General features: G+C 55.7%; 7 protein-coding genes across 7 annotated transcripts; 4 read left to right on the top strand and 3 right to left on the bottom strand.

The window, feature by feature from the left end:
* Positions 1–5,459: 5,459 nt before the first annotated feature.
* On the top strand, positions 5,460–6,013 carry EsH8_III_000641 (uncharacterized protein; the record flags this gene model as incomplete). Its single annotated transcript, XM_083262366.1, has 2 exons — positions 5,460–5,536; positions 5,695–6,013. The coding sequence occupies 2 exons, from the start codon at positions 5,460–5,462 to the stop codon at positions 6,011–6,013; spliced, it is 396 nt and encodes a 131-aa protein (XP_083122853.1).
* A 630-nt stretch (positions 6,014–6,643) lies between these two features.
* EsH8_III_000640 (GTP-binding protein TrmE N-terminus-domain-containing protein) lies at positions 6,644–8,539 on the bottom strand (the record flags this gene model as incomplete). Its single annotated transcript, XM_083262365.1, has 3 exons — positions 6,644–6,662; positions 6,734–8,178; positions 8,231–8,539. 3 exons carry the CDS (start codon positions 8,537–8,539, stop codon positions 6,644–6,646), a joined length of 1,773 nt encoding a protein of 590 aa, XP_083122852.1.
* Positions 8,540–8,909: 370 nt separating this feature from the next.
* EsH8_III_000639 (ribosome biosynthesis protein MAK16) lies at positions 8,910–9,922 on the top strand (the record flags this gene model as incomplete). The annotated part of the gene is made up of 2 exons (XM_083262364.1): positions 8,910–8,932; positions 8,989–9,922. The coding sequence occupies 2 exons, from the start codon at positions 8,910–8,912 to the stop codon at positions 9,920–9,922; spliced, it is 957 nt and encodes a 318-aa protein (XP_083122851.1).
* A 792-nt stretch (positions 9,923–10,714) lies between these two features.
* Positions 10,715–11,602, top strand: EsH8_III_000638 (Sec1-binding region of Mso1-domain-containing protein; the record flags this gene model as incomplete). The annotated part of the gene is made up of 1 exon (XM_083262363.1): positions 10,715–11,602. The coding sequence occupies one exon, from the start codon at positions 10,715–10,717 to the stop codon at positions 11,600–11,602; it is 888 nt and encodes a 295-aa protein (XP_083122850.1).
* A 1,055-nt stretch (positions 11,603–12,657) lies between these two features.
* Positions 12,658–15,309, top strand: EsH8_III_000637 (GTPase-activating protein GYP7; the record flags this gene model as incomplete). The annotated part of the gene is made up of 4 exons (XM_083262362.1): positions 12,658–12,828; positions 12,900–14,274; positions 14,326–14,907; positions 14,960–15,309. The coding sequence occupies 4 exons, from the start codon at positions 12,658–12,660 to the stop codon at positions 15,307–15,309; spliced, it is 2,478 nt and encodes an 825-aa protein (XP_083122849.1).
* Positions 15,310–17,814: 2,505 nt separating this feature from the next.
* Positions 17,815–19,892, bottom strand: EsH8_III_000636 (general substrate transporter; the record flags this gene model as incomplete). Its single annotated transcript, XM_083262361.1, has 6 exons — positions 17,815–18,015; positions 18,081–18,302; positions 18,421–18,657; positions 18,759–19,360; positions 19,484–19,711; positions 19,790–19,892. 6 exons carry the CDS (start codon positions 19,890–19,892, stop codon positions 17,815–17,817), a joined length of 1,593 nt encoding a protein of 530 aa, XP_083122848.1.
* Positions 19,893–21,430: 1,538 nt separating this feature from the next.
* Positions 21,431–23,582, bottom strand: EsH8_III_000635 (DUF2264 domain-containing protein; the record flags this gene model as incomplete). Its single annotated transcript, XM_083262360.1, has 4 exons — positions 21,431–22,378; positions 22,427–22,994; positions 23,051–23,150; positions 23,204–23,582. 4 exons carry the CDS (start codon positions 23,580–23,582, stop codon positions 21,431–21,433), a joined length of 1,995 nt encoding a protein of 664 aa, XP_083122847.1.
* Positions 23,583–25,391: the final 1,809 nt, after the last annotated feature.

The raw sequence follows: 25,391 nt of genomic DNA, 5'->3' as shown, positions 1-25,391 counted from the left end.
CCGCCTAGTCAGCACACTAGCCTCCTCGCCGAGCGACAGTTATGGGCATGACAGGGACCGCGTAAGCAACACCATCCAAGCCTCGGCTGCTTGCGCCCGACTGCAATCGAGCCAATTGGCCGGCATGACAAAGCAGACGCGTTTGCGTCTCCAAAGACGCCGCTCCTCACCTCGCACGATGATGCTCGCTGTAAGACACCACGACGCCCACTGGGCCGTGTTAACCGTGCGGTAGATAACTCGGGGCGCAGAAGAAGAGGCCGGAGACGAGCCCGCGTGGTGCTGACGACATGTTGCGGTGCGGGATCGCCCGCGCGGAGCCGTAGGAGCCGAGGCTGTCGTCCATTCTTTTTCCTCCCTGTACAACAAGAGATGACAAGCGAGCCCAGATCCGCAGGATCAAGGAACCAGTGGGGGTAAGGGGGCCGGACGAGGAGTGTCCAAGGCGGAGATGCTTACGTATTTTTTCACCGCATTCTTAGTCCTATGGCATGTTTCATCATCTTGTCGGTAGGCGCGGCGGGGGGCACAGAGACGCCATGGGATGAGATCGGTACTCCGGGCGGCCGCCCGGCATGACTGCATGTCGGCGTCTATCAAACTGGCAGCCAGCACATCCACCCTTCTCATTGGAAAGTAGGCCTGGGACTCTGTTACACAAGACACGCTCGAGGTCGCACCGCATGCTGGCTGTGTGTGAGCAGTTCTTCCATAACCGACCAGACCGCACCTGTCGTGAAACTCTCTCTGCCTGGGCCAGCGCGGCAAAAGAGTTGTGCTAGGTGGGGGGGATGGTCAGCACCAGGTATGATGTATGCAGGGCATAGGGCTGGGCTTGGCGGCTTAAAGTGTCAAGCAGGCAGACCGGTGGGCGGAAAGGAGGGTCGGTGTCACCTCAGCACCCTGGTCCCCTTTTTGAACGACATCCTTTTGGGTATGGCGAAGAGGGTTGTTCTAGACCCTAGAGAACCTCGACGGACGGCATACAATTTGCCCAAGGCTAGTTGGTGTCTATAGAAGGACCCCACAGGCCGGTACTTTTATACATCCGGATGTTTGGGGCCCAAAGGGGACCACATTTATACACATGGACGAACTGTCTCTGAGTAAGAGCCCCCTGGCAAGTAGGCTATTAGAGCCAATGCGCGGCGCAAATCGTGCGATTAAGGCTGAATGGGTGTCCGACGATGATGATCTCAAGAGGCTAGAATATGTGCAATCTAATATTTGGACACCAGATACTACCTTACTCCAGGATCGGAATCTGGCATGCCGACCAGAGATTCGCCAGATGGTTACGACCAACTCAGAACCAGTCCAACTTCCTGAACGGTCGCAGAGAGCCTTGCATCAAAATATGCGAGGACTGCTGCGCCTTCGACTTGGCAGCATTTGACCTCTCTCCCACTCACTCTCCCTTAACTCATGAGACATCCCGCTAGTGAGTATTTCGCCTTCCGGCCCAAAATAGGTTCCAGGCATCAGTTTTGTAGTGGCGGAAATCCGTGTGTGCAGATCAACTTGATATCTGCAGCCTCGAGCAGCCGGCCTGTCAACTGTCTTGCCACAATCCGGGGCTCTTCCCCTTGTATCGGATACTATGTGATCCCGATGTCGACGCACTTGAGATGTGGGAACACCGCGGGCGCCACAGCTGCAAGGCGCCTCAATGCCATATGCATGCTACTATACAAGTAAGATACCTGAAAGAAACGAATCGACGGTGGAAGAGGTGATACCAGCTGCACCTCTGTCCCCGAGAAGTTCCAGCCGCAACTCAAACGGCAGTTCAGGGATGGCTCCTCAATGCATCGAAGTTTCGAGAAGTTCCTCATCGTAGGATACTTGATCTTCCAGATCTGCGTATACAACGTCTCTTGTAGCACACAGGTAATGTAAATGCTTTTCAGCGCTTTCGTTGCCAGCTGCAGTGATAATTACCAGCTAACCCTGGGCGATGCGTTTGTGAGTTCCAGATGCTCTAGCCTGGGCAGATATGGCAACCGCGGCTCTAAACAGGTGCCGAATATCCGAGAGGAGACGGCCCTCTCAATTTCCGCAGGGAAACATGACCTTCTCAGTAGCGTCTACAGCCATGCAATAATCGCACGACACTTACACTAGCGTGAATAGTTTCGAGGTTGGGGGCCATCGCAAGTACCATCCTTATCTCAAAGTTCAGGGCTGATAGCCTCCCCTGCCAACTAGGAGACCCAGGCTTCGTGGCAACGGTATTTCGGGACGGTGCTAATCGTTACCGGACCAAACGGGCCGCCCCCTCGCAGCTAACAAGAAGGATCTGCAGTTGGGGACAGTAATGAACGGCGGTTGCCAGCAGTCTGCCTGCGCGTGTTGCCTTGAGGCGATATGCCGTTCCATGCGCGTATGTCGAGGCGGACAGCGCTCTTGTCGATTATTTCGGTCACGCGATTGGACTCCCTGTATTCCACCCTGCAGGCAACTTGCATTGAAACAATATGTGAGGCAAGGTTAGGGGCGTTCTTCAACGGTGGTGTGGAGAAATTGCAGAGCAAAGGCCGGCTACTGGGAGAAGGCGTTGCCCTCGTCTGGGTACATCTTGGGTAGTGAGATCTCCTATTGCCTAGCAATAATAGTACGTAAGTGGGTAGGCGGCGGCAAATAAGAATCTGGGCGCTCTACCTAGATGGGCAAATGCTCTCTTGTCATCTCGAGCATATTGGGTGTCTGCGTGAGAAAAGATATCGGGGTTGTGGCAATGTAAGCAAATGCAACTCTAGATTGGGTAAGGATCTCGGCAGGAAGTGAATCCATCGTGAGACGGTAAATTCAACCAGTCGCATACAAATGCCAATCTCAAAAGAGACCATTTTGTGACGTCAAAAAACGAGGTTAGGTTGGGGCAAAGGGGGCGGAGAGGAGCTGCTGGAGAGAAGCCCCGTCCGTATCCGTACGGCGCAGTGATAAATGAACACGACCGGGGCGCAACAAACGCATCTGTTGTGTATAGCTCGTTTCTGGTGTTAGTGGGAACATGAACAACGAACGACCTACAGACAGTGCATTCTGCATGTCAAGTGTTGTCACTTGACGAGACGAAGACCAATGAAGTCGGTTCGAGTATGGATAAGGACATTCGGGGGAAGTTGAAACGAGAAGAGATGGCAGATGAAGTCGGTTGCCCGTGACAAATGGCATGGCCCCATGGGGAAGCTTCGCGGCACCGAAAATAGCAGGTAGTCAATACTTGCCTAGTTTACCGGTAGTCTAGTGGCCGGGTCCCGAAAATGGCCCAGGCGCAAGCCTCGCAAGGCAACCAAACCCCCGGAAGGGAGGGGAGCTCAGACCTGTTCCAAACCGCCACCGGCCCCCAACCCAATAGAAGACGGGAAGCAACAAGACGCAATTGTCACACGTGGCATCTAGGACACCGGACGCCGTCCCTTAGGCACCTGCCCAGCAGCCCGTCCAGGACCCCACCAAATCGGATCTCCGCCCGTCTGTCTTGCGCTTCCACCGACGACATGTCATTGACGACCGCCTCCATGGTTACGGTTTTGGCCAGCTTAATTGAATGGCTTCCACATCACATGCGGACCTTGGCGCTGCTAGTCTGCCCCTCGTTGAGCCCAACCTGTCGTGTCAACAGGGCTGACGAAAAAAACCCCATTCTGCTGCACCCGCTGACTCACACCGGGTTCTATTATCTCCCGTTGGGCCAAGGGTTACCGGCATGTGTGCTCGAGTACACACATTGCCCGAAGCGCATCTTCGGCAGCAACGGTACCTATTCTGCCACCTTGTCGTCGCGCGCCCTTCAAGCACGTCTATCCTATGACTTCACACTTCGGCTTTGGCCGAATCCTGGCCCGCCCTAAGCCGAGTTGAGCAGACTTGGAGAAACGGGTATGCAGACTTGCAGACTTGCAGGCATGCCTCTGCATCATAAACAGGATGACCACATCAATTTTGTATGCCTTGTCGAGTGAGGCCGAAGGGATCTTAGGTCATCGTCCAGAAACGGACCAGCACCGCCCAGTTCTCCCCGTCGGAATGCTCCGGCCTCCCCCACGGAGCGAAGGCCGCCAGTCCCCTTGACCCTTGAGCGGAGTATCCGCATCACGTCTCTTTCCGCCTTTTGGAGCGCCTTTTTTCACTCTGAGCACTTTTATGTTTTCTCATCAGGTGCTCGCAGGGGGGCATGATGACTATTGCATATCCAATTACAACAGCGATAGCTATTTTGATCTGCTCACCCGCAGCGTTGATCAGTGACGAGGAAACAAAAGCCGCCGTGTCCCAAATGACTGGACGCACCGGTGATTAGCGGGGCTCCCGCTCCTCGGCGACCATGGGAAGAACAGCAGGACCCCGAAAGCGCTTCGCTCGTGGAGTCCGCAAAGATAGGCGACGCCGTGGCCATTCCCGGCTTCTACGACATCCGACGAATCATCACGGCGCGGGTGACTCTAAGTTTGGCTACGACGGGCAGGCTTCATCCCCCGTCACCGGCACTGTCCTTATGTCAGCTTCCATCCCCCCCATGCACCGTTCAAGCGTCCCCCCCTGGTTACACGAGGTCTTGATCGGTGTTTGCAAAAGAACATGTGCACAGCCTTCTAGCTGCTGACACAGACATGCCCTGTGGCTGTAGCACGACTTACCTTTCTTCATCTCTACCGGGCCGACCTGAGACGTATCTCCAGGCAGGCTGGGCTGGTGCTTACTTTGCACAAGTGGTCCCCCAGAATACTCAGCCCTACACGTACAACGCCTTCCCTGTTTCCAGTCCTCCCATTCGCCCTTGTCACATTGCTCATGTTCTTTTCCTGTACCTCGTAAGGACCAGCGTTTCCCGCTAACGACGCTGTACCAATCCGTGTAACCCGTCACCCTGGTTCCTGTCCCTGTCCTTCCTTTCCAAAAATTTGGAGTACAAGCCACCACGCCCTTGACCTCTTACATACAGCCAGGAATGGAAATGAGCCATGGACTCGACAGCCCGTTATGGAGTCGCTGCAGAACCGCCCTCGCTCACCCCTCTGCCCGTATGCCCAGATACCGCACCACCGTACCCAGGCCCGCGGCAACCCGGCGCATGCCCCCCCTGCCCGCCCTGACAAACCACATCGCGTCCCCCCATTCCATCCCACCATGACGGGGCCCTGCGGAACCCACCATCACGTCGCCCGGGTTTCTGGTCTGCCGTATGGCATGCAGAGCGATGACAATGTCACACACACACACGCATACACACACACACACATAGAGTCCACCGACGAGACCAAATTCGTAGTTCGAGGAAAGAGCGGTGTCACCGTCAACGAGGCGGGTCAAAGCTTGTTCTTCCTGTCCCGCCCCCGGTCGTCCTGCTCATGTCATCGCCCTCCACATCCAATTTTGGACAAAAGCGCTGCCTAGAGACCGTGGGGGCCGTGCCGAAACCAGCATCGCAAGTCTCATTTCCCACACGTCCTGCCATGCGGTACCCCTTACCGGTCGTCCGCGCCTCTCGCGGGGGCTGGGATGCCAAACTCGGTCTCGTGGCTCCTGTGAGGTAGGGCTGGCTCTTACTACGTGCCTACAACGATGAGCCTCATCAAAGGTCATGGAACCTGGATGCAGGCCATGGAACCGGGATGCCCTCGACGCCTATATAAACACTTGATAGATCCCCCTCTGAGGCAGGAAATATTATCACCATCACACTCACAGTTCCAAACTCACAAGCCAAACAATCACTCAAAAAGCCATCTCAGCTTTCCTCACTTACACCCACACCACCACCACCACCAACAACAACACCACAAACTACCAAACCACCCCAAACACTTTTACAATGGCCAGCTTCACTCTCATCTTCACCCCCACCACCGCCGCCTACGGCCGCTCTGGCTACAACAAGGACGGCGACGACGAGGAGAACGACCGCGGCCGCTCCGGCTACAACAAGGACGGCAACGACGACGATGAGGACCAGAACAAGGGCCGCTCCGGCTACAACAAGGATGGCGACGACGAGGAGGACAAATAAGCGTCTTACTCTCACGCACCTCATCTGAGCCTCTCGGCACAGTCTCGAGAGGGAGAGAGACTGAGTGCTCTCTCTCGCCTTCAATATCCGCGGCTGCTTCCCCAGACCAATCACCCAGATCGCCACGCCCGCACAGACCAACCAACCAACAACTCGACCGGGTGATGGGCACGGGTCTAGAACAGCAAGCCAACGTCTTGAACACCGCCCACGGGGGGCGGCGGCGACATCGCCAGAAAATGCGCGCCCTCGATTCCTTTTTCTTCCGACAGCATTAGACCGGCGTTTTTCTCTTTCATGTCGCGCCTGCGTACCTCCCTCTGGGAACACGCAAAAAAGCAAGGATACAACAGCACTAGCGAGCGACTCTTCTCTTCTTCTTCCCCCCCTTTTCTCTCTTTCATTTGCCTGCATTGGGTCGGAGTTCAGGATCAGATGGCACACAGCGATGGATCACTCGTTCATGGATCGTTTGGGTTTCGAATAGCATGGCACTGAGTAGAATGTTTCCTTTTCACCATTGTTTGGCCGTTCTCAGAGCCATCTGGCATCTCGCATCGCCCCAACATATAGATTTAGATATACGAGGACTTCACCGTCCACGCTCCAGCAATAGTAGTATTTCAATCATTATTTCCCCACACAGAATCTGGAATCAACGTGTTAGTACATCCGTGACAAGCATTGGCTGGTGAATAGGTTGGCTTCTTTTCCACTCACTTCTCAAATATCACGCCGAGCACTTCCTCGACGTCTCCCGATTCGACGCGCCCGGTGATTTTGGCGAGGCAGTCTGCCGCGTACCGGAGGTGCTCCGCCGCGAGAACAATATCCGGCTCTTCGCCTTCTTCCTCGGGGTGCGCCACTGCCATAAACTCGTCCAAGAAGCTGCGGCATTGCTCCAGCAGCTGTGCCTGCCTAACCGTCACACCCAGCAGGTCCTGCTGGTCCGTCGGTAGGGACGTCATGCCCGCAAACGACTGGACGAGCTGGTCGATGAGACCGTGGATGGCGCCCGGGTCTTTTTGCCCTGTGGGTTTGGACTGGGCTTCGCGGCAGGAAATGGTAATAATTTCCGTCCCAGCCATGTCTGGAACACGAGCGGCGATTTCGCCTCGGAATTTCTCGAGCAAATTGGAAAATTTGGCTTCATCGAGGGCATCGCGCTTGTTCACGACGACAAGGCACGCCTGGGCCTCTGATGCTAGCTTCAACGTTTCCGCGTCGTAGTTGATGCGGAAACTACCGCCAGGCGCGGGTTCGATTGCTGCCAAGACAACAATGATATCGGATTCTGATGCCTTCTGCTTCGCGCGGCGGATGCCCTCTTCTTCGACGATCCCCAACGCGGGCTCGAAGAGATCACCGGCCAATCCGACGGAGGACTTTGTCCTAATGCCGGCCGTGTCTGCAAAGGAGCAGAGATACCCGCGGATGTCGAGACTAACCTCGACGATATCTCGCGTTGTGCCCGCCTCCATTGACACAATTGATGCCTCACGCCCCACAATCAGGTTCATGAGCGAGCTTTTGCCGACGTTGGGCGGGCCCAGGAGGGCGATGCGGATGCCGTTACGCAGCAGCTCGCTACGTTGGCTGGCTGCCTCGTGGACCTGAATTTTGTGCCGCATGTCGCCCACGAGGGCGCTGACATTGCTCATCAGCTCCATAGGAGACTCGTCAAAGTGCTGATCCTCTGAGAAGTCGATGAGGGCTTCGATCTCGCCTCTAGCTAGCAGGAGCTGCTCCCGCCATGATTCGTACGTACGTCCGAGGACACCAGAACTGCCCCGCACTGCAGCGCGTCGCTGTTGTTCCGTGTCGGCGGATAGCGTGTCGCCCAGGGATTCGACTTGAGCGAGGTCGAGTCTATCATTAAGAAAGGCTCGCTTCGTAAACTCACCCGGTTCGGCGTAGCGAATCGTGCCATCCGAGGAGCATCTCGGAATCGCAGCGAGGACTGCTTTGACCGTTGCAGGGCCGCCGTGGACGTGTAGCTCGAGCACGTCTTCACCGGTTACCGTCCTGGGGCCGGGGAAGTACAACACCAAGGCGTTTGAGTCTAGGATGGGTCCCTCATTGCCAGCTTGGCCGTCCACAAGTGTTCTGACAGCTGCATAGCGAGGTTTTGGAAGTGCCTTATTCGGACACAGTCCCTTGTAAACCTGAATCATAATTTAGTTGATGGTTTGATTCATTTTATTTGTGACGGCTCACATCTGTACACCCAGGACCGGACACGCGTATCACCGCGATTCCTGCCCGACCTTGTGCTGTTGACAAGGCATAAACAGTGTCTTCTTTAAACACTGCATCGGATGTCACTGTCTCGGGAGTGGACGTGATGAATCTTGACGGGCCTCGGGGGCTAGCAAAAGGATGCAGCCTGTGTAAATGGCTTGCAACGCTCGATCCCCACGGCAGCGGCCCCGTTCTGGGCGGACAGCGACGACCACTAATACATCTTGAAGCTTGTAAGGAGATGTTTCGGCCGAGGCTCCTCGTCGACCGGACAAGGACAGGCATGGACCAACAAAACAATGACGAAGGAAAAAAAATTGAATTGAATAGTTTGCAAAGCTACCGCGCCCACATTATAGTGTACATGAAATGATAACCTTCGAGACTAAGAGTGAACAAGGGAAATCTCAATTGAGCTCTATTTCCGAAGCTATTGCAATGGATACCGTTCCATTGGCTAGCCGGGCCGCTTTGCATCCGGCCTTATCGCGATAAGACCCCTGCGCCTGCCGCCATCTCGATAATTTTTTTTTGGCAATCGCCAGAGTACCAGCGCCCCGCCGCCTCGCTTTTTCCTTTCCAGCTCCCAATACTCGACTTGTTGCAAGGCTTTCAGCGACTTAAGCCTTGTTTTTTTGTCGCAAAATCCTTCACAATGGCGTCCGACGAGATTATTTGGTAAGTATAAGCCTAAGAACAATTCTTTCCAGGCGCCAATATTGACCTGCTGCCAGGCAAATCATCAACCAGCAGTTCTGCAGTTTCAAGCTCTCTACAGACAAGAAGCAGACGTTCTGCAGAAACGAACACAATGTTACCGGTCTCTGCAATCGACAATCGTGCCCATTGGCGAACTCTCGCTATGCCACCGTTCGACGCGCCCCCAATAAGGACACGCTGTACCTGTACATGAAGACGGTCGAGCGTGCACACATGCCATCGAAGCTATGGGAGCGCATCAAGCTTCCGAACAACTACGCCAAGGCCTTGGAGATGCTTGACGACAAACTCATCTACTGGCCCAAGTTCCTCGTTCACAAGTGCAAGCAACGTCTTACTCGTCTCACGCAAGTCAACATTCGCATGCGGAAGATTGCGGCAGAGGAAGAGCGCATGGGCGAGAAGCTCGTACCGAAGATGGCACCCAAGATTAGACGCCGCGAAGAGGCCAGAGAGCGCAAGGCAGAGGCGGCTGCTAAGCTGGAGCGTACCATTGAGCGTGAGCTGGTCGAGAGATTACGGTCCGGCGCCTACGGTGACCAACCCCTCAACGTCAGCGAGTCGATCTGGAGGAGAGTTCTCAACTCTATGGAGAAGGATGGCGCGGGTCAGCGTGACAAGGACTTGGACACAGGCGTTGAGTCGGACCAGGAGGGAGAGGAAGAGGACGAGTCCGAGGACAACCTGGACAAGGAGATCGAGTACGTCTCCGACATTGAGGAGAGCGATGAGGAGCTTGAGGACATCGAGGATTGGCTTGAGAGCGACGAGGCGTCTGAGAACGAGGACGACGTCGAGGATGAAGACTCGGAGGACAGCGATGAGGAGACCAACCGCAAGACGGGAGATAAGCGGAAGCGCGGCCGTGCGATCAAGATGACCCAGAAGAGGCTCAAGCAGAAGATGGCCGAGGAGCGGCCCAAGATTGCGGAAGAGTTGACTTGGTAGAGGCTCGGATGGATTCTACTGGCGTCTGGCGCGGATACCTTAAAAGGCTGGCTACGGAACGGAAAATCGAACCTTGGGGGCATTGTGCATACCACTGCATGTTGTGATATACTATCAGAACAATTTGTTATAATGTTGCTGAAAATACCTTTTTTTTTCCCTTTGTATGAGTGTTAGAACTTGTTTGAATACTGCTTTCCCATGAGATGCTGAGTCGTGACTTGATATATTATGTGTCAGACGGGAATCCTGACTTTCCAACTGATGCCAACATGGAAGGGGCTTCATATTACAGTATGTGAAGCCTTCGAGTGTCCATGCAAAGATGCAAAGAGAAGCACCAGTTTTGCGCGTCCCAAAGCGGCGGTGATCAATGCTCCCACCGAGATTCGCTAGCGCCGGGGTTCTTCGGTGAAGACAAAGCGCCTCAATTAGTGCAAGTCCCTTTAGAACAATGCGGGTAGGCCCAGGCCCCACCGCAGTGCACCACTCCGCCCGGCGACAAGTGTCGGACCCAGGTCACCCTCATTCCCTATCATTCAAGACCGACTTATTTGAAACAGACCATTCCAAGCAACTCTCCAGAATTAAAGCAGCCTAACGAAACCGCCCTCCGAGACTTGGGGCCAATCCTTTTCCTTCTCACATTACTTGACAGCGAGCGAGCGACTTTGCCCACGAACGCGAGGAACAGTATCCTGCACCGGAGCAGAGCTCTTTACCCCAACCCGTCCGACAGACATCGAAATCAGCCTTTGCCCCGCAGGATCCTCGCGGCAAGGAACAGGCACGATGTCATCTTGGTACTCGAGGATCCTCACCAACACCACGTCTCAGATCTCGAATCTGCAGAGCCGACTGTTGCAGAGCGAAAATGACGGCGATACCGAAGACGACACTCACGTCTGCAGAGTGCTGAGAGGCTACTATACTGAGAGCGGCCGGGCATTCCCCGGCTGGCTGCCGCCCGACCCCAAGGCACCACCCCCAGCGCCAGTCGTTGCCCAGCCAGCCCAAGTAGGCTCGCGATATGGAGGACTTCAAGCGCAGCAGCAGCCTGGCCCTGCCACGGGATTGAGCTCTCTATGGGACAACAACGGGGGCGGACAGCAAAGGCAAGATGCCATGAGCCTGCGACAGGGCCGCGGTGCCCCGCCTCCGATGCGAGGCTCTGAACAATCTGCGCGACCTAGTCCCTTTGCCCGAGCAGGAGACTCCGGACGAGAAGAAGTGCAGGCACGACCTCTGCCCAGCCAGCGGGCGGGCAGCTTCCAGACGAGCGCGGCATATGGAAGGGACACAGTGAACACACCACCAGGCAGCTCGGCTGGCGGTTCGGCTGGCGGCTCAGCACAAGATCGACTTAAGCAACGACTCTGGGGAGGTGCGAGAACAACCAGCCCTGCCTCTGGCGCGGGAGGCCAAGGGCCTTTCCAGCCACCGGGCAGAGGGGGCGGCGGAGGCGACTACGAGGAACGGTTTGCTCCCGGCGGGATGTACGACGGGGGGAATGCAGGCGGAGGCGGAGGCGGAGGAAGGCCATTCATGGCTGCCAACTCTCCGTGGGCGAGCAATGAAGCCGAGTTCAGTGGTGGCGGTGGCGGTGGTGGTGGCAGGGGGCCAGGGCTGCCAAGCGGGCCAAGACGACAAGGTCTTCCGAGCGGTCCTCGGATGAGATGAATGGGAATATATCGGGCGGGCATGAGATAGCACGAGTGACACGGGAGAGCATGTCGGGTTTGCCGGAGTCCTGTACGGGAGTTTATCTCTACTGTGCGGGCGTGTACGGCCGGGACGTTTGGTAGGGCCAGAGCCAGAACATTGGGCTCTCGCGAGGTTCTGCGGACCGTGCCTCGGCATTTGGGCGGCGCAAACCACATGCGCAAGGACGAGAGTATGAATGTTGCTGGGAGACATATCGTCCGGAAGGTGCGAAAGCAGGGCTGAGGCACACACAATACAACCACTAATACTTACGCGTCGAGGAATGAATATGCGGTGCAGGCGGTGACGGATGACAGCTGCGGGAAGCATGTTGAATTCCTTTGGTGGGAAGAGTTGCGGACGTTACCCTTGCTGCCATCGTCATGAAGTGCGTCTTGTTTCGCAAAATGGCATTTACGCGATGAGTCACAGAAGCCGTAACTGCCCAGAAAGCCCGGTAGGAGCGCTTTACGGTTAAACGAGGCATCGTTTTTTTAGTTATCAAGGCGAGGCCGAATATCGTCCAGCGAGCCTAACGACGAAGCGAGTTGCTTGCGCGTGCAGTACGTAAAGCTCGGGAGGCCAGCCGGAGGCGTGAATGACGACGCATGCATGCTGCAGATGACATGGTTCACCCCAACGCTTCGGGTAGCTGTACCGCTAGCGTGCGCCAAAAGGCTGCCTAAACTCTGGTACAGATACAGTGGGAACAGCCCCCTCCAAGACATGGATGCAAGCTTTCGCAGCGGGGTGGGACAGAGACGGAAGTGGGCGGCCACGCCCCTCAGAGGCGTTGACGACTGCGCACCACCTTGGCTGCTCACCCCCAACATCCCATATCATTAGCCACAGTTTGCTCACATGCCGCTTCCTCGGGGCCTTTATTTTTCTCGGTCACTGTCTTCTGCAAGAAACTCCTACAGCCGACCCACAGCCGCTGTATTTACTTCATCTGAATAGTCTCACCAAAGCCATCGGGGCTGGGAGCCTTGTCTTGCACCTCTTACATCATCACAGGCGCGCGCTGCACTATGACCTCAGACTCGATTCCCCCGCCATCGTCGGGCGCTCCACCACCAGCGCGACCTCGTTCGCCCTCGGGGAGCTTCTACGCCCTGAGCGACGACGAGGAAGGAGACTACAACACCATTACACACCAAGAGACTGGCCGCGGTGTCAAACTCCTCTTCTCTAAGAGCAAGGTAAGTCGCGACAACCGCCCCCTCGCCACCCCGCCAAAAGCCGGGACTGACGGAGCTTTTGAACGGCACAGGTTTATGTGCACCCCACGCCATCGGCGAAAGACAACATCCCAGGCTACATCGCCCTACTCCAACAAAAAGGTGGCCGAAACGAACGTCCGACTTCTTCCTCGTCGCGAGACTCCCGGAACCCAACTGCCTCTGATCTGCTCCTAGCATGGCTCCCCGAAACATCACTTGGCGATTCTGCGAGCATCTACGTCAAGGTCGACCTTAGCGAAGGTGAATCACCCCCAAAGCAGTCGTATCTCGTGCCGCCTCCGCCGACCGTCACATCTCATAGGGGCTCCGTCGGGCACTATGCGTTCGCCATCCCCGTCAGCGCCATCTACTCGCTTCTTGTGAGACCACCAAGTCTGGGATGGTGGTTCGGCTCTCTGATCATCAATTCGAGAGCTGGTGACAGCTTTCCCGCGTTGTTTTTTCACGACAATGAATGCCAGAGCACGATTCTCAAGAGGAAGCGACGGACAAAGGATAACTTCGACCCATTCGGTGACCGCGGCGAGATGTTCTGGGGCGGCGACGAGGTCTTGCGCTGGCTACGGCGCTATATCCCCATCGAACGATCCGGCGCCGAGCCCAATATCTACTTGGTGAATCCAACGAAGGAGGACAGCGAAGCTTTCAGCGGTCAGCTCACCTCCAGCACGGCTCAGCTCGGCCAACGTGACGGCGGAGCTGGCGGAGCTGGCGCATCGGGATCCAGAGCCGATGCGCAGATGGATCCCTTTGTGAAGTTTGTAAAGGAGACAGGATGGAATATCATGGAGAAATTCAGCAAGGTCACCACTTTCACAAGACGAGCCGCCCAAGACGTCATACAAAACCCAAACGTCCCTCCGCAAGTAAAGAGACTTCTCCGTAATCCAGAGGTACAGACGCTGCAAGATGAGTTCGACAGCGCGAGGATATACCTCGCGCGCTGGGCAATGGGCATTGCAGAGCAGAGCGAGCGAGATCGAAGCCAGAGAATATGGACTGCGAGAGAAGTCTTGGAGCTCGAGGATACCGATGTTGGGGAATTCGAGCTTCTGGACGGCAGCAGCACCATGTCACTGGAGGAAAGGAGAAAAACGGTGACCTTGAAAGAGTGGAACACGTTCTTTGACCAGCGGACTGGGAGGCTCTCGGTAACCGTCGACGAGGTCAAGGAACGAGTATTTCATGGTGGGCTAGACCCCGACGATGGCGTGCGGAAAGAAGCATGGCTTTTTATCCTAGGCGTATACGACTGGTACAGCACGTCGGAGGAGCGGAAGGTCCAGATTGCGTCTCTGAGAGATGAGTATGTCAAGTTGAAGGGCGCATGGTGGGAAAGACTCGTAGATCTTGGAGGCGAGGGTGAACAGGGCGAATGGTGGCGTGAACAGCGTGGCCGCATTGGTATGCATCGAAATAATCGCTCACCTGGTACTTTCGTTAACATTGTAGCAGAAAAGGATGTCCACCGAACGGACCGAAATGTCCCCATCTTCGCTGGAGAGGACACCCCTCACCCCGACCCCGATTCCCCTTTCTCCGAAGTTGGCACCAACGTCCACCTCGAACAGATGAAAGACATGCTTCTTACGTATAACGAGTACAACAAGGACCTCGGTTACGTACAGGGCATGTCCGACCTCCTCGCTCCAATTTACGCTGTCATGCAGGATGACGCGATCGCATTCTGGGGCTTCCAGCACTTCATGGACCGCATGGAACGCAACTTCCTGCGCGATCAGTCGGGAATGCGAACTCAGCTACTTACTCTCGATCACCTCGTCCAATTTATGGACCCGAAGCTTTACGCACATTTGCAGTCTGCGGACAGCACAAACTTTTTCTTTTTCTTCCGCATGATGCTCGTCTGGTACAAACGTGAGTTTCAGTGGATGGACGTACTGCGTCTCTGGGAGATTCTCTGGACGGACTATCTGAGCAGCAACTTCCACCTGTTCGTGGCCTTGGCCATCTTGGAGAAGCATCGGGATGTCATCATGACTCATCTCCAGCATTTCGATGAGGTTCTCAAATATGGTATGTGATTCTTCACTTTGGTCACAAGTCTAGTGATACTGACATTGTGCAGTCAACGAGCTCTCCAACACAATGGATCTTGACTCGACCCTCATTCGCGCCGAAGCGCTCTTCCGCCGTTTTCAGCGTCTGGTTGAGGCGGTCGATAAGAAGGGCAACTTTCCTGGGCCAAAGCTCGCGCCCAGCTCTCCCTCCAAATCACAGTCATCCGACCAGGCTCCCAAGCAGGGACAGAGCAGTGCCGAGCCAGCATCTCCGCGCAAGGATACTGGCAAGGCACCCGAGGAGCCGCAGGTGCAAAAGGTCATTACACCCGAATTGCGAGAGTTGCTTAGTCGCAAGGTTGTGATCCTTCCACGCAAGACAGTTGCGAGCAAGGGCGACGGCCCTGGAAGGTCATAATCAGTATAGCATCACGAGAACATGGATCAAGGTTTATTTTGTGATACCGTTGGGATGAAAAATTAGGCGGTCTGGCGTCTGGGCGTCTGGCCGGATATACGGGGTTTTGTGGGAGGAAAGGAAACGCGCTGCATTGTGTACAATACGTCCCCTTACACACCTTTATGGCACATGAAAAAATTGTTAACTCTACCGCTCTCGGCAGGAGTGAGACGAATGTACTTGCGAAGGGAGTCTAGAGCCTAAGGCCTAATTTCATGACCCAGCTACAAGTTCAGATCAGGGGTAGCTACGGTTTGGGCAAGCTAACGTTGGCCTAAAGAGTTATTGTTGGACTCAGCCATGAATGAGTCCGATCTGTCCAAGCTAGGCACTTTAGAGTTCCCAGAGACGCGGTCATCTTTTAGAATTGGCTCCTTGGCCCGAGCTAGTACCGTCTTTCCCCCACGATCTGAACGTGTGACCTAACAACAAACTCGTCCCAAAGTCATGCGCGGTCGATATCGATGCCGACTAGTACGGTCATCCGGCCAGAACAGCAAGCATGCTAGAAGCTCAAGGGCGTAACAACTACCTCAGCCCAGCTTTGCTCTAAGCAGACGTGATATGTTTGTTGTTGAGAACATGCCTCAACTTGCTGCCTGTTGGGCTACTGCCAAGTATATAACAGGAGACGAAAGACGTCCCCCCCGTCCAGGCATCATACAGAAAGTCAACCATAACGCCTATGCCGTGACAATCTCATATTGTCGCCTGATATCAGCAAAATATATATCCCCGTCATAATTACCAAATTTTCAAGGCCCGACCTCTTTAACAATGTCGCACGGCGCACCGCCAGCGACCCAAGGACTAGCTCGTGCATCAGTGGTGGCTGAGGAGATAACCAGACCACCAGCTCAAGAGATAGTAGTTGCGCAATCCCAGGGGGTAGTAACAACTCAAGTACAACCGCAAGTTGTCAACGAAATCACCACTACCGAAGTCATACCCCAAGGGCTCAGCCCAACGAGTTACCGACTCTGTACACGGTGCCGTCGTAGTGAGTCCCGTCTCCCGCATCTTCTCTTCTTCCTTAGGCCATGATATCTACTCCTACCTTCCGGCCTGCACGGCCCCCGTTACCTATAAACTGACCCTCATTCCCCTTCTCCCAGTTTGGCACTACGCAGTTTCTGAAACGGCAATCTGCCAGCGTTGCCGCTCCTCCTCTGGCTATCACGACCGCTGGGACGATCGGGCCTGCCTCCGCCGCCGCGGCCGCTACGACGACCGGTTCGACGACCGCTTTTATGACTGCTTCGACAACCGCTCCTCCTTTTCCTACGACCGACGTTCTTATTCCGAACACGTGAGAATCACAGATACTCACCATAGCGGAGTCAGCATCTGTCGAGACAGGTGCGGCAGACCGGCATTGTGCCGGCCGGCGCCGCGGCGGGTTTGTGAATACTACGAGAAGAGCTCGACACGCCGGTACTACTATTGAGTTCTCCGAGTGCTGCTTCTGGGCACACGCCCTGATGCCGAACTGTCTTCGGCATGTCGTCGTGGGGAAATGCCATCAACGAATTGTCCCAAGGTACAACAGTTGGGTGTGTATGCCCACATCCCACTGATAAGAAAGTGAATCATCTACCGCGCACCTCTACAGCGCGGCTGGTATTCGTGTTCAACACACGAGTAAGGAAGCCAGAGCCGTCGTTTCTAGCCAGTTTCTCCCTTTCCCAAGCATGGTGATCAACCCGCATCACCCGTGGTGCGGTTGTTCAGCCAACCCCTCCTCCCCCCATGGAAGATATTTAGATTTCCAAACGCAAGTTGTCTTTATGATGTATTTTACTTTTAACTGTATTATTAGGTAGTAGCAATATGACAACCTTGAAATTAGTCAACTTTGAATCTGTGAGTCTGGGCGAAAGGAGCATCTCAGTGGACGAAACTAATTTGGGCCATACCCGCGCACGTGTGTAAACAGTCGAGGTTGAAACAGCAGTAACAAGAGACGCGACCTTGAGTCTTAATCCATCTCAAGCCTGCGTGAGAGGCAGTTGTAGTAAGCGTGAATGAGGAAGACAAGCCTCACGGCCCCAACAACATTGCGTGGCCGCGATGCTGTCTGCATTCTCCTGCCCAGAACTAGATCCCTCGAGAAGAGTAGAAGAAAGAAGAGATGGAAATGTTCAGTAAAGATAGAGTTCATCGGCCCGGTTGGTAAACCGTAACTCCTCTCATCTACGTATGCTGGCAGTCGGACTCGTAAAACTTCTGGATTGCCCGTTGCTGGTTTTTGTGCGAGATACGTTGTAGCTACCTACCGGACTAAATTTCTCAGTGTCATTCTTACGTCCGGCTTGTGTTTGGCGAATCCAGGATCTTACACCCGTTGCATTACTAACTAAACCCAAACGAACAGAAATACTACAAAGAAACCACTAGGATATCACGCTGAAGATACATGGTAGAAACAGCCCCGGCTACATTCCGAACCCTTGCGTGCTCTTTCTAGAGCTGCCGCTTCTCGGCGGGCTTCTCGTGAATGCTACCGGCCCGCGCCTCGGGTTCGTCTTCAATATTCTTGACCATCTGCGTAACGCCAAACAGCTCGTCCATCTTCTCCAGACTCAGACCCTTGGTCTCGGGGATGAAGAAGTAGACAAAGATGCCCATGGCGAAGCCGAAGGAGCCGAACATGAAGAACATGCCCTGAAAGTACGACAAGCGTCAGCATACATGTAATCAGGGGCCATTAGGAAGAGATAGGCACTTACGTAGCCCTTGTATCCCATGGTCAGCTGCATCGTCAGGACGGTGCGGGCGATGATGAAGTTGAAAAGCCACTGCGTCAGGGCGCCGAGGGCAACGTTCATGGCGCGCAGGCGGGCGGTGGGGATCTCGGAGATGACGATCCAGCAGCAGGGGCCCCAGCCGAACTGGAAGAAGACGGTCCAGAGGAAGATGCAGGTGATGGCGACGTACCCGAAGGGGGGGATCTGTTTTGTCGGGGATAACAGCTGTCAGCGGCCGCTCCTTGATCTACTCGGCTCCCCGAAAAGGAGCGTTTTGCTTGATTCGGCGTGCTAGAAAGGGTAGGGGGGCAAGCCGACTTACGGGTTTTCCCTCGACCGGCGGGCTGACGCGGCCGTAGATGCCGACAATGAACATGGCCAGCCCCTGGGCGAAGCCGGTCCAGATCAGACTCCACCGGCGGCCGAGCGAGTCGGCGACGAATGTGAGGAAGCAAGCGCATGCGGCGACCTTGACGACGCCGTAGACTCCCGTAGCGAACAGGGAGGATTCGGTGCCGCTCATTCCGAGGTTCTTGAAGATCTGGGGGGCGTAGTAGTTCTGCGCGACGACAACCGTTAGCAAAAGAAACATAACAGAATAAACAGCGGCCCTCCTAGAGGGAGAAAACGAAAAGGGGGAGGGGGCTATAAGACACTGACAATGGCATTGACGCCCGCCATTTGCTGGCAAGTCATGAGAAGCACGGTCAGTATGGCGCGCTTCCTGTTGCCGGGGATGAGCCACATCTCCTTGAGGAGCGTCACGGCCGTGGCGTCGCCGACAAGCCGGCGTTCCGACTCGAGCTGCTCGGCCATCTCGTTCAGCTCGCCCTGGACGTACGAGTGATCGGCAGGCAGGCCCCTCAGGGACGACAGGATGTCCTTGGTCTTCTCCCAGTGGTCCTGCTTGGCGCACCACCGAGGGCTCTCGGGGCAGAAGAACATGCCGACAGACAGGCACACGGCGGGGACGGCCTGCAGCGCCAGAGGCACCGCGTAGAGCGCCTTGCCGGTGATGTGGAGGAGGCTGCCGTAGTTGATCCAGAAGGCGAGCATGGTGCCCGTGACGATGAAGAGCTGGTAGAAGGCCGTCAGGCCGCCGCGGATGGCGCGCGGGGCGCACTCGGAGACGTAGAGGGGCGTGAGCATCGAGGCGGCGCCCACGCCGAGGCCTGCGACGAAGCGGCCGACGAACATGAGGGGGAGGTTGCCGTGCTCGGCGGACGCGGCCTGGAAGATGACGCCGACTGTGGTAATGATGCCTGTTCAGGGGTTTGTGAGCGATGAGACTAACCAAAGAACCAGGAGCTCGCCCGGATGAAGTGCCGGGATCGGAAGCAAAAACAAAAAAACAAAAAAAAGGAGATATCAGCCATGAACCTTACCTGTCACGATGAGGGACCAGCGACGGCCAAACCTGTCGGTGAGGTAAGGGGTGATGAGGCAGGCGGCGAAGCAGCCGCTCTGGAGCGTCGAGACGATGTTCTGGTCCTGGTTCGACTTGTCCGCCTTGGAGGCGTCGAAGTAGCCGTACTGTTTCTGGGTTGCCTCCATGGCCAGCACGCCGCCGATGGCGCCGATATCCCAGCCGAAGAGCATGCCGCCGAAGCAAGCTGTCGAGGGCGGCCCAGGTCAGCTTTGGTGCGACGTATTCAGGGGTGCGCTTGCGTAGGTCTCGGACGATAACTCACAGGCGGCCGCCAAAGCGAAGACCCTCCAGCCGTAGATCTCTACGGGGTCCTCCTTCATCGCATCGTTCTTGACGATGCGACGGAGGAATCCGGCGATACCCATGGTGGCGGAGGTGCGGAACGAGGTATCAGAAATAACTAGCTATTTGATGCTGTGCAATGGTCGGCTTCGAGCTTTCCGGGCTTCTGGGGCAGTTCCCTTATGGTTGATGAAGAGGGGGACGCAGATCATCATCAGGGCGGGCATCGTAGGGTATTATCAACATATTTATGCTAATATTTACCACCGCAGCAGGGACCTCGACCATCGTTTTGGCCAAGAAACTCATTTTGGTATTGATATGTCCCTAGGTTACATGCTATGGCTGGGGGTAAGTCGATCGAGAGGGCAGTCATGCCCTCCATGCCAAGGGGGGCATCTGGGTGCCATCGTCTACTTGGCCGAGGCCAACCACCGCCCGCCAGACCGCAAGTCATGCAGATGGGTTTCACCACCACGCGGTTGTACAACCTCGAGAGCCATTGGTCCAGGGGCGTTCTCCTCCGCAGACCGGACACGGTGCTGGTGCCATTGGCGGCCGCGTCTGGCGATCCTGTCGAGGGTCAAGTCCCAGGACCGCCCAGACGACACTGGCGATATTGTCTGTCCTTGTGGCCCCCAATAGGATTTTGCAGGCAGCGCCAAGAAGCCTCGAATCTTGGGCGAGATAGGAGGCATCACAGCAGATGACAGAGGAGCACGGGACCCGCGCTTCGTCTCAGTGGTGGAGGAAATCAGTCCACCAACAGCCCGGACTCTCTGGAGGGAGATCGTGGCTTTCGCGGCGTCTGTCCTGTCTGTCTATTTTATCTTGGCATCGGCGAGGCCTCAATGACTTGGGAGCAGGAGGTGCAAGAAATGAGAAAAAAAAGAAAGGCTGTCATCGCGATCCTGTGAAGACGGGAGAAAACCACCAAGCGCCCCCTTGGGGGTGTGGAAGCAAACTAGCGCGACAACAAGCAACCTGCCGGCCTGCGCTGCTCTGCATTCCATCCATTCTTGAGCTTATCGAATGTGACAAGGTTTGCCCACCCCCCGCTTTAGCCGTTGTGTATTTGTCTAACTTTAGCCAAAATGCGGGGGATGGGTGGTCGCTTGCAGTAGTGTATGTCTCCTACCGTGAACATGCGAGAGCCAGAGTTGATGCCAGCTGGATGGGACCCGAAGCTGCGGGTGGGCTGTGGGACCAGCGAAGCTTGCAGCAAACAAGCTTGAAGCTTCAAATAACTTTCTTGGAACATCAAGAGTGCATACATTTTGGAGGAACACACCTAGTCCGCCGGAGCCATGCCTTGATTATATAGATCGCATGGCGGGGCCTTACTTTCTGGCAACATCATCTATTATCAGAAAAAAGGTCCAGATTCAACGTATAGCTTGTACATGAACGAACCGAAAAAGAAGAAGAAGAAAAAAACCAGCCCTAGGTCAACCATTATGAGCTCTCCCAAAAAACTGCACCGCCCCAGGAGCACGAGGGTGGCTTTCTAGGCCTCTCCGCATTCGTGGAAAATTCCCCAACCCACGACAACTGGGACACCCCAGATCACCACGGCGGCGCGGACGCCACTCGGCTGGCAGCTATCCCAGCAATGAGCTCCCTAAGAGGCACTGATCTCTGCCTCGAGCCAAGAAGGGATTGCAGGTGGCTTTTCCCAGCCGTCCAGGTAGCTTTGCTTGGACACGCCCTCGCCGCTTGGCTTGGCGTAGATGCCCGTGATGTACCAGACCGACTCGCCCTGCTTGATCGTGTGCTGGAGCGTGGGGATGGTCGTGCGGTTCTCGACCAGGTTCGAGTTGGGATCCGCGTTGACGAGGTTGGCCGTCCGCTCGATCGAGCCCTCCAGGGCCTTGATGCCCACGGCTCCCTTGGACACCGCGAACGAACCGTCCTTCCCCCTTGCCAACCCCTCTGGTGTGTTGGTGTCGTAGTTGCCAATGATCTTGGGCGACGTGCCCTCGCCCAGCTCCGCGTCGTAGAGGTCTAGGTATCGGCCGTTGGTCGAATTCTCATTGACGATGGCGAACGACCCGTCGGCCGTCATGACCTCGCGGCCTGCCTTGATGTGGTGGATTCGGAGGTGCCAGTTTGGCGTGGACTCTTCGGGAGGAACCAGGATCGTCTTGACCTCGACATCCACAAACGGGCTCCAGACCGATACGAGCACCGGCGTGCCGTCTCTTGATTCGATACCCGCGTACTTTGAGAGCCGTCGAGTCTTCCAGTATTCCCCGCCGTCGTCCGATAGACCCAGTTGTGAAGCCAGCGCGTACTGCTCAAGAGAGAATAACCCCGGGGGGACCGAGTAGGCGTATGAGCTGGAGTAGGCAAACCCGCCGTACTTGGCGTGAGTGCCCTTCATCGGATAGCTGCAGGCCTGGCCAGACGACAAAAGCATGCAGTGCCCGCCAATGTTGCTCATGATGTGGCCAGGCTGCTCGAGGGCCTTGGTTTTCGGGATGACATCCCAGGCCTGCTCCTCCTCGGAGGTCCAGAAGGGGTGGTCCTCGGGGACGGCGAGGCAGATGAAGGCGAGGCAAGCCCAGTACTGATCGAGGTTAGTCGACCGAATCGCTACCAGTTCTTAAAGACTTACCGGGCTGCCAGGGCTGTTGTAGTTCTCCGCCATGTACATGTTCGGGTACGAGTATCCGACCGTCAACGTTCCGCTCGGGCTCCACATGCCATGCTGCGTCTGCCACCATCGCAGGTGACGCATCACGATGCCCTTTACCATACCCCATGTCAGTGGTTCCGGCAGTTCGACACCGGCATAAGCGAGAGCGCCCCAGAAGGAGACCATGGCGAAGCGGTAGCCGACGCTGCGACCGAAAGGGATGGCCCGGCCTTCCTCGTCAAAGTAGTGCGCGAGGTCGAGCGCGACCATCTGGGCGCGCTTGCGGAACTCCTCGGCCCGTTCGGGCTCGTCGTCGCCGGCGAGCTTCGCGTAGAGGAGCTGGAGGAACTGGATGGCGAAGCTAGACGAGTAGTAGTCCATCTGGTGGATGCCCTCCGGCCCGTCGTTGGACCAGCCGCCGCCTCGGTAGAAGGTGTCCAGGTGCTTAATGTCCGCATCCAGCCGTTCCTGCGAGAACTTGCCCCCGTTCTTCTTGAGTCCCAAGTTGGCAAAGACGCGGAACCAGAGCCAATTGGTGTTCGGCATGCTAAATGGTACTGTTAGCGTCGGGTCAGTGTGCCGTCGGCGTCAATGGGTGCCCACTTCTTCTCGTTGATAGAGTTTCCCAGCCAGTTCTCGACGTTGACACGTTCTTTTTCGGACAGGTTCTCCCAGATGGTGGGGGCAACGGCGAGGGAGAAGCCTAGGCGCTTGTGGTCAGCCGAGGCGAGGTGTAACAACAGCAGCGAATCGTACCGAGAGGGCACATCTCAACCATGCGCTGGTCATTGTCCCTCGGGAAGCCCCAATACTCGGGGTTCTCGGGGTCGGTGCCGGACTTGATGCCCTGGATCCACCACTCGGTGCCGCGATACTCCCCGCCGCCGGCCAGGAGGGCGGCCAGACCCCAGATCGGGCGGAGGATGCCCTCGACTTCAGAGGCAGCCTGGTCGAATCGGACGGCGGTGCCGCCGGGACACTTGACGCGTGCTTTCTGGGGAGAAAAGAAGGGCTCGAGGGGGTCGAGGAGGGTCCGGAGAAGCTCTTGCACAGACGCCCTGTCGGTAAGCTTCACTTTGGAGAATGGATGGGCGCCATTGTACCCCAGAACGAGGCCAGTCTTGGGTTCCTCCATGACGTAAAAGGACCTGAGGAATAACAGACACCTTCAGAGACAATTGCAACCGGATTAGGGCGGCACAGCAAGAGAGAGAGAGACAGAAGGTAAGAAGAAACGTAGAGCAACAAGAGGGTGCTGGGCGGGGGGGCACCGAGGTCATAACCAGCATCCTACGGCAACGGCTCGCTCCTGAATTACTCCGGCCAACATGACCCCGACAACACCAGCGACTTCGCCGTGCCGCGCAGCCATCGGGCTAGCTGCGGGATGGTAAGATGGTGGGGCAGCTTCATGGTAGCTTCGCCCAATGTCGCTGTTTGTTTGAGCAGGGACAAGATCGTCAAGGAGCTTGTTGCTTGGAGGGTGAGGGGTTCCCGTCGGTCGATGTTGGGGTTTGGTGGGGGTGGAGAACGAGGGGGAGGGGGGATCAGTCGCGGCTAAATGGGAATTCAGGTCGAGCTTCTCGGCGGCCATTCCGTCCGTTCAGCCGTGATGCGATGGGATGGACATATACCCTGCAAGCTACGTTGGGGGAACCGCTGTAGAATAAAGTAGGCGCGCCAGTCTTGAAGAACGTCGAACCCAGTCAGGTAAAGTACTCTCAGCGACCTGCATTAGAGATCGCTTTTCCGACGTCGACATCGCTTTTCCGGGTCAGATCCGTCTGTGGTGGTGGACTACATCCATCTGTGAAGACGGCTTGGTTTGTCTGGCTAAAGCCATGTCCGGATTGAGTGGGGCGTAGGTCCAACAAAATGCAAATATCCCGGGGAATCTTCAACAACCTCAGTGGAAGGGTGGCCGAGTTGGTTATGGCGCCAGGTTAAGGTCAGCTTAACATCTGTTTCCTGGTGGGGCAACCCGCGCGAGTTCGAGTCTCGTCCCTTTCATTAATTCTTCTTTTGCCATTATTGGCTACCATTTTTGCTGCCATTTATTTAAATCATCTGGCTTTTTGGTATGTCTTTCCAAATCTATTAATTGTTATTTACATCCATCATGCGGGCGGGCTACTTGCATGCATACCGTTTTAAGTCTTCATGAAAGCATCCTACACCTTGATGTTGAACTGGAGAACCCTACCTTGAACCGGATTGCGATAATTCCCTTCCCTACACCCTCTTAGTCGTGGTGAGAGCATTGGCAGTCGCAGTTGGCCCAGGTTGCTCTTTTAATCCGATGGACAGTCACATCACATACTCAGACGAGCAATTCAAAGTTGCGCATAATGCGTTATTGAAGCATCGCAGTATCAAACGGTACCTCATCCTATCCTCTCCCGCCAATACGCCTGCCTCTACGATCTTCCGCCTTCCCTGGTTCCAGAAACCCTCCCATCGCAGCCCCCCCTTCATGTCTCAAACCCAATGCATCGACCCTTCGCCGCCCCATGCAGCCAGCCAAACCGCCAGGAAAACAGAAATGCCACACCAAAGACCAGCCGGAGCCCGGCATTCCCATTCCCTATGATATGTGTCGCGGAAGAAGCGGGACAAATAACAAGACTGGGGCAAGAAAAAGAGCAACGCGATGATGTGATGATGCCTTTCATGGCGGCGTCCCACTCCCTCCGCCTTATGTAAATTGGGAAATAAGTCACAAAAGAAGACAAAAGCCATGGGTAAACGGGTTTATCTTCGCCGAATCCTCCTCCTTTTTTCCCCCTTTCTTTGACCAGATAGTGGGTTTGATCGTAGGTTTGATCGTAGGTTTTTCGAGCTGCGAGGGATGGGTATTTCCCTGCAATGCTAGTCTTCTTCGAATAGTAAACATTATGTAGTTTGTATATATGACCGACTGGTGGCTCCTTCATGAGACTCGAGC

This window comes from Colletotrichum jinshuiense, chromosome 3, assembly GCF_051148585.1.
Source record: "Colletotrichum jinshuiense chromosome 3, complete sequence".
Classification (NCBI taxonomy): domain Eukaryota; kingdom Fungi; phylum Ascomycota; class Sordariomycetes; order Glomerellales; family Glomerellaceae; genus Colletotrichum; species Colletotrichum jinshuiense.
This window is presented reverse-complemented; position numbering and strand designations above follow the sequence as displayed.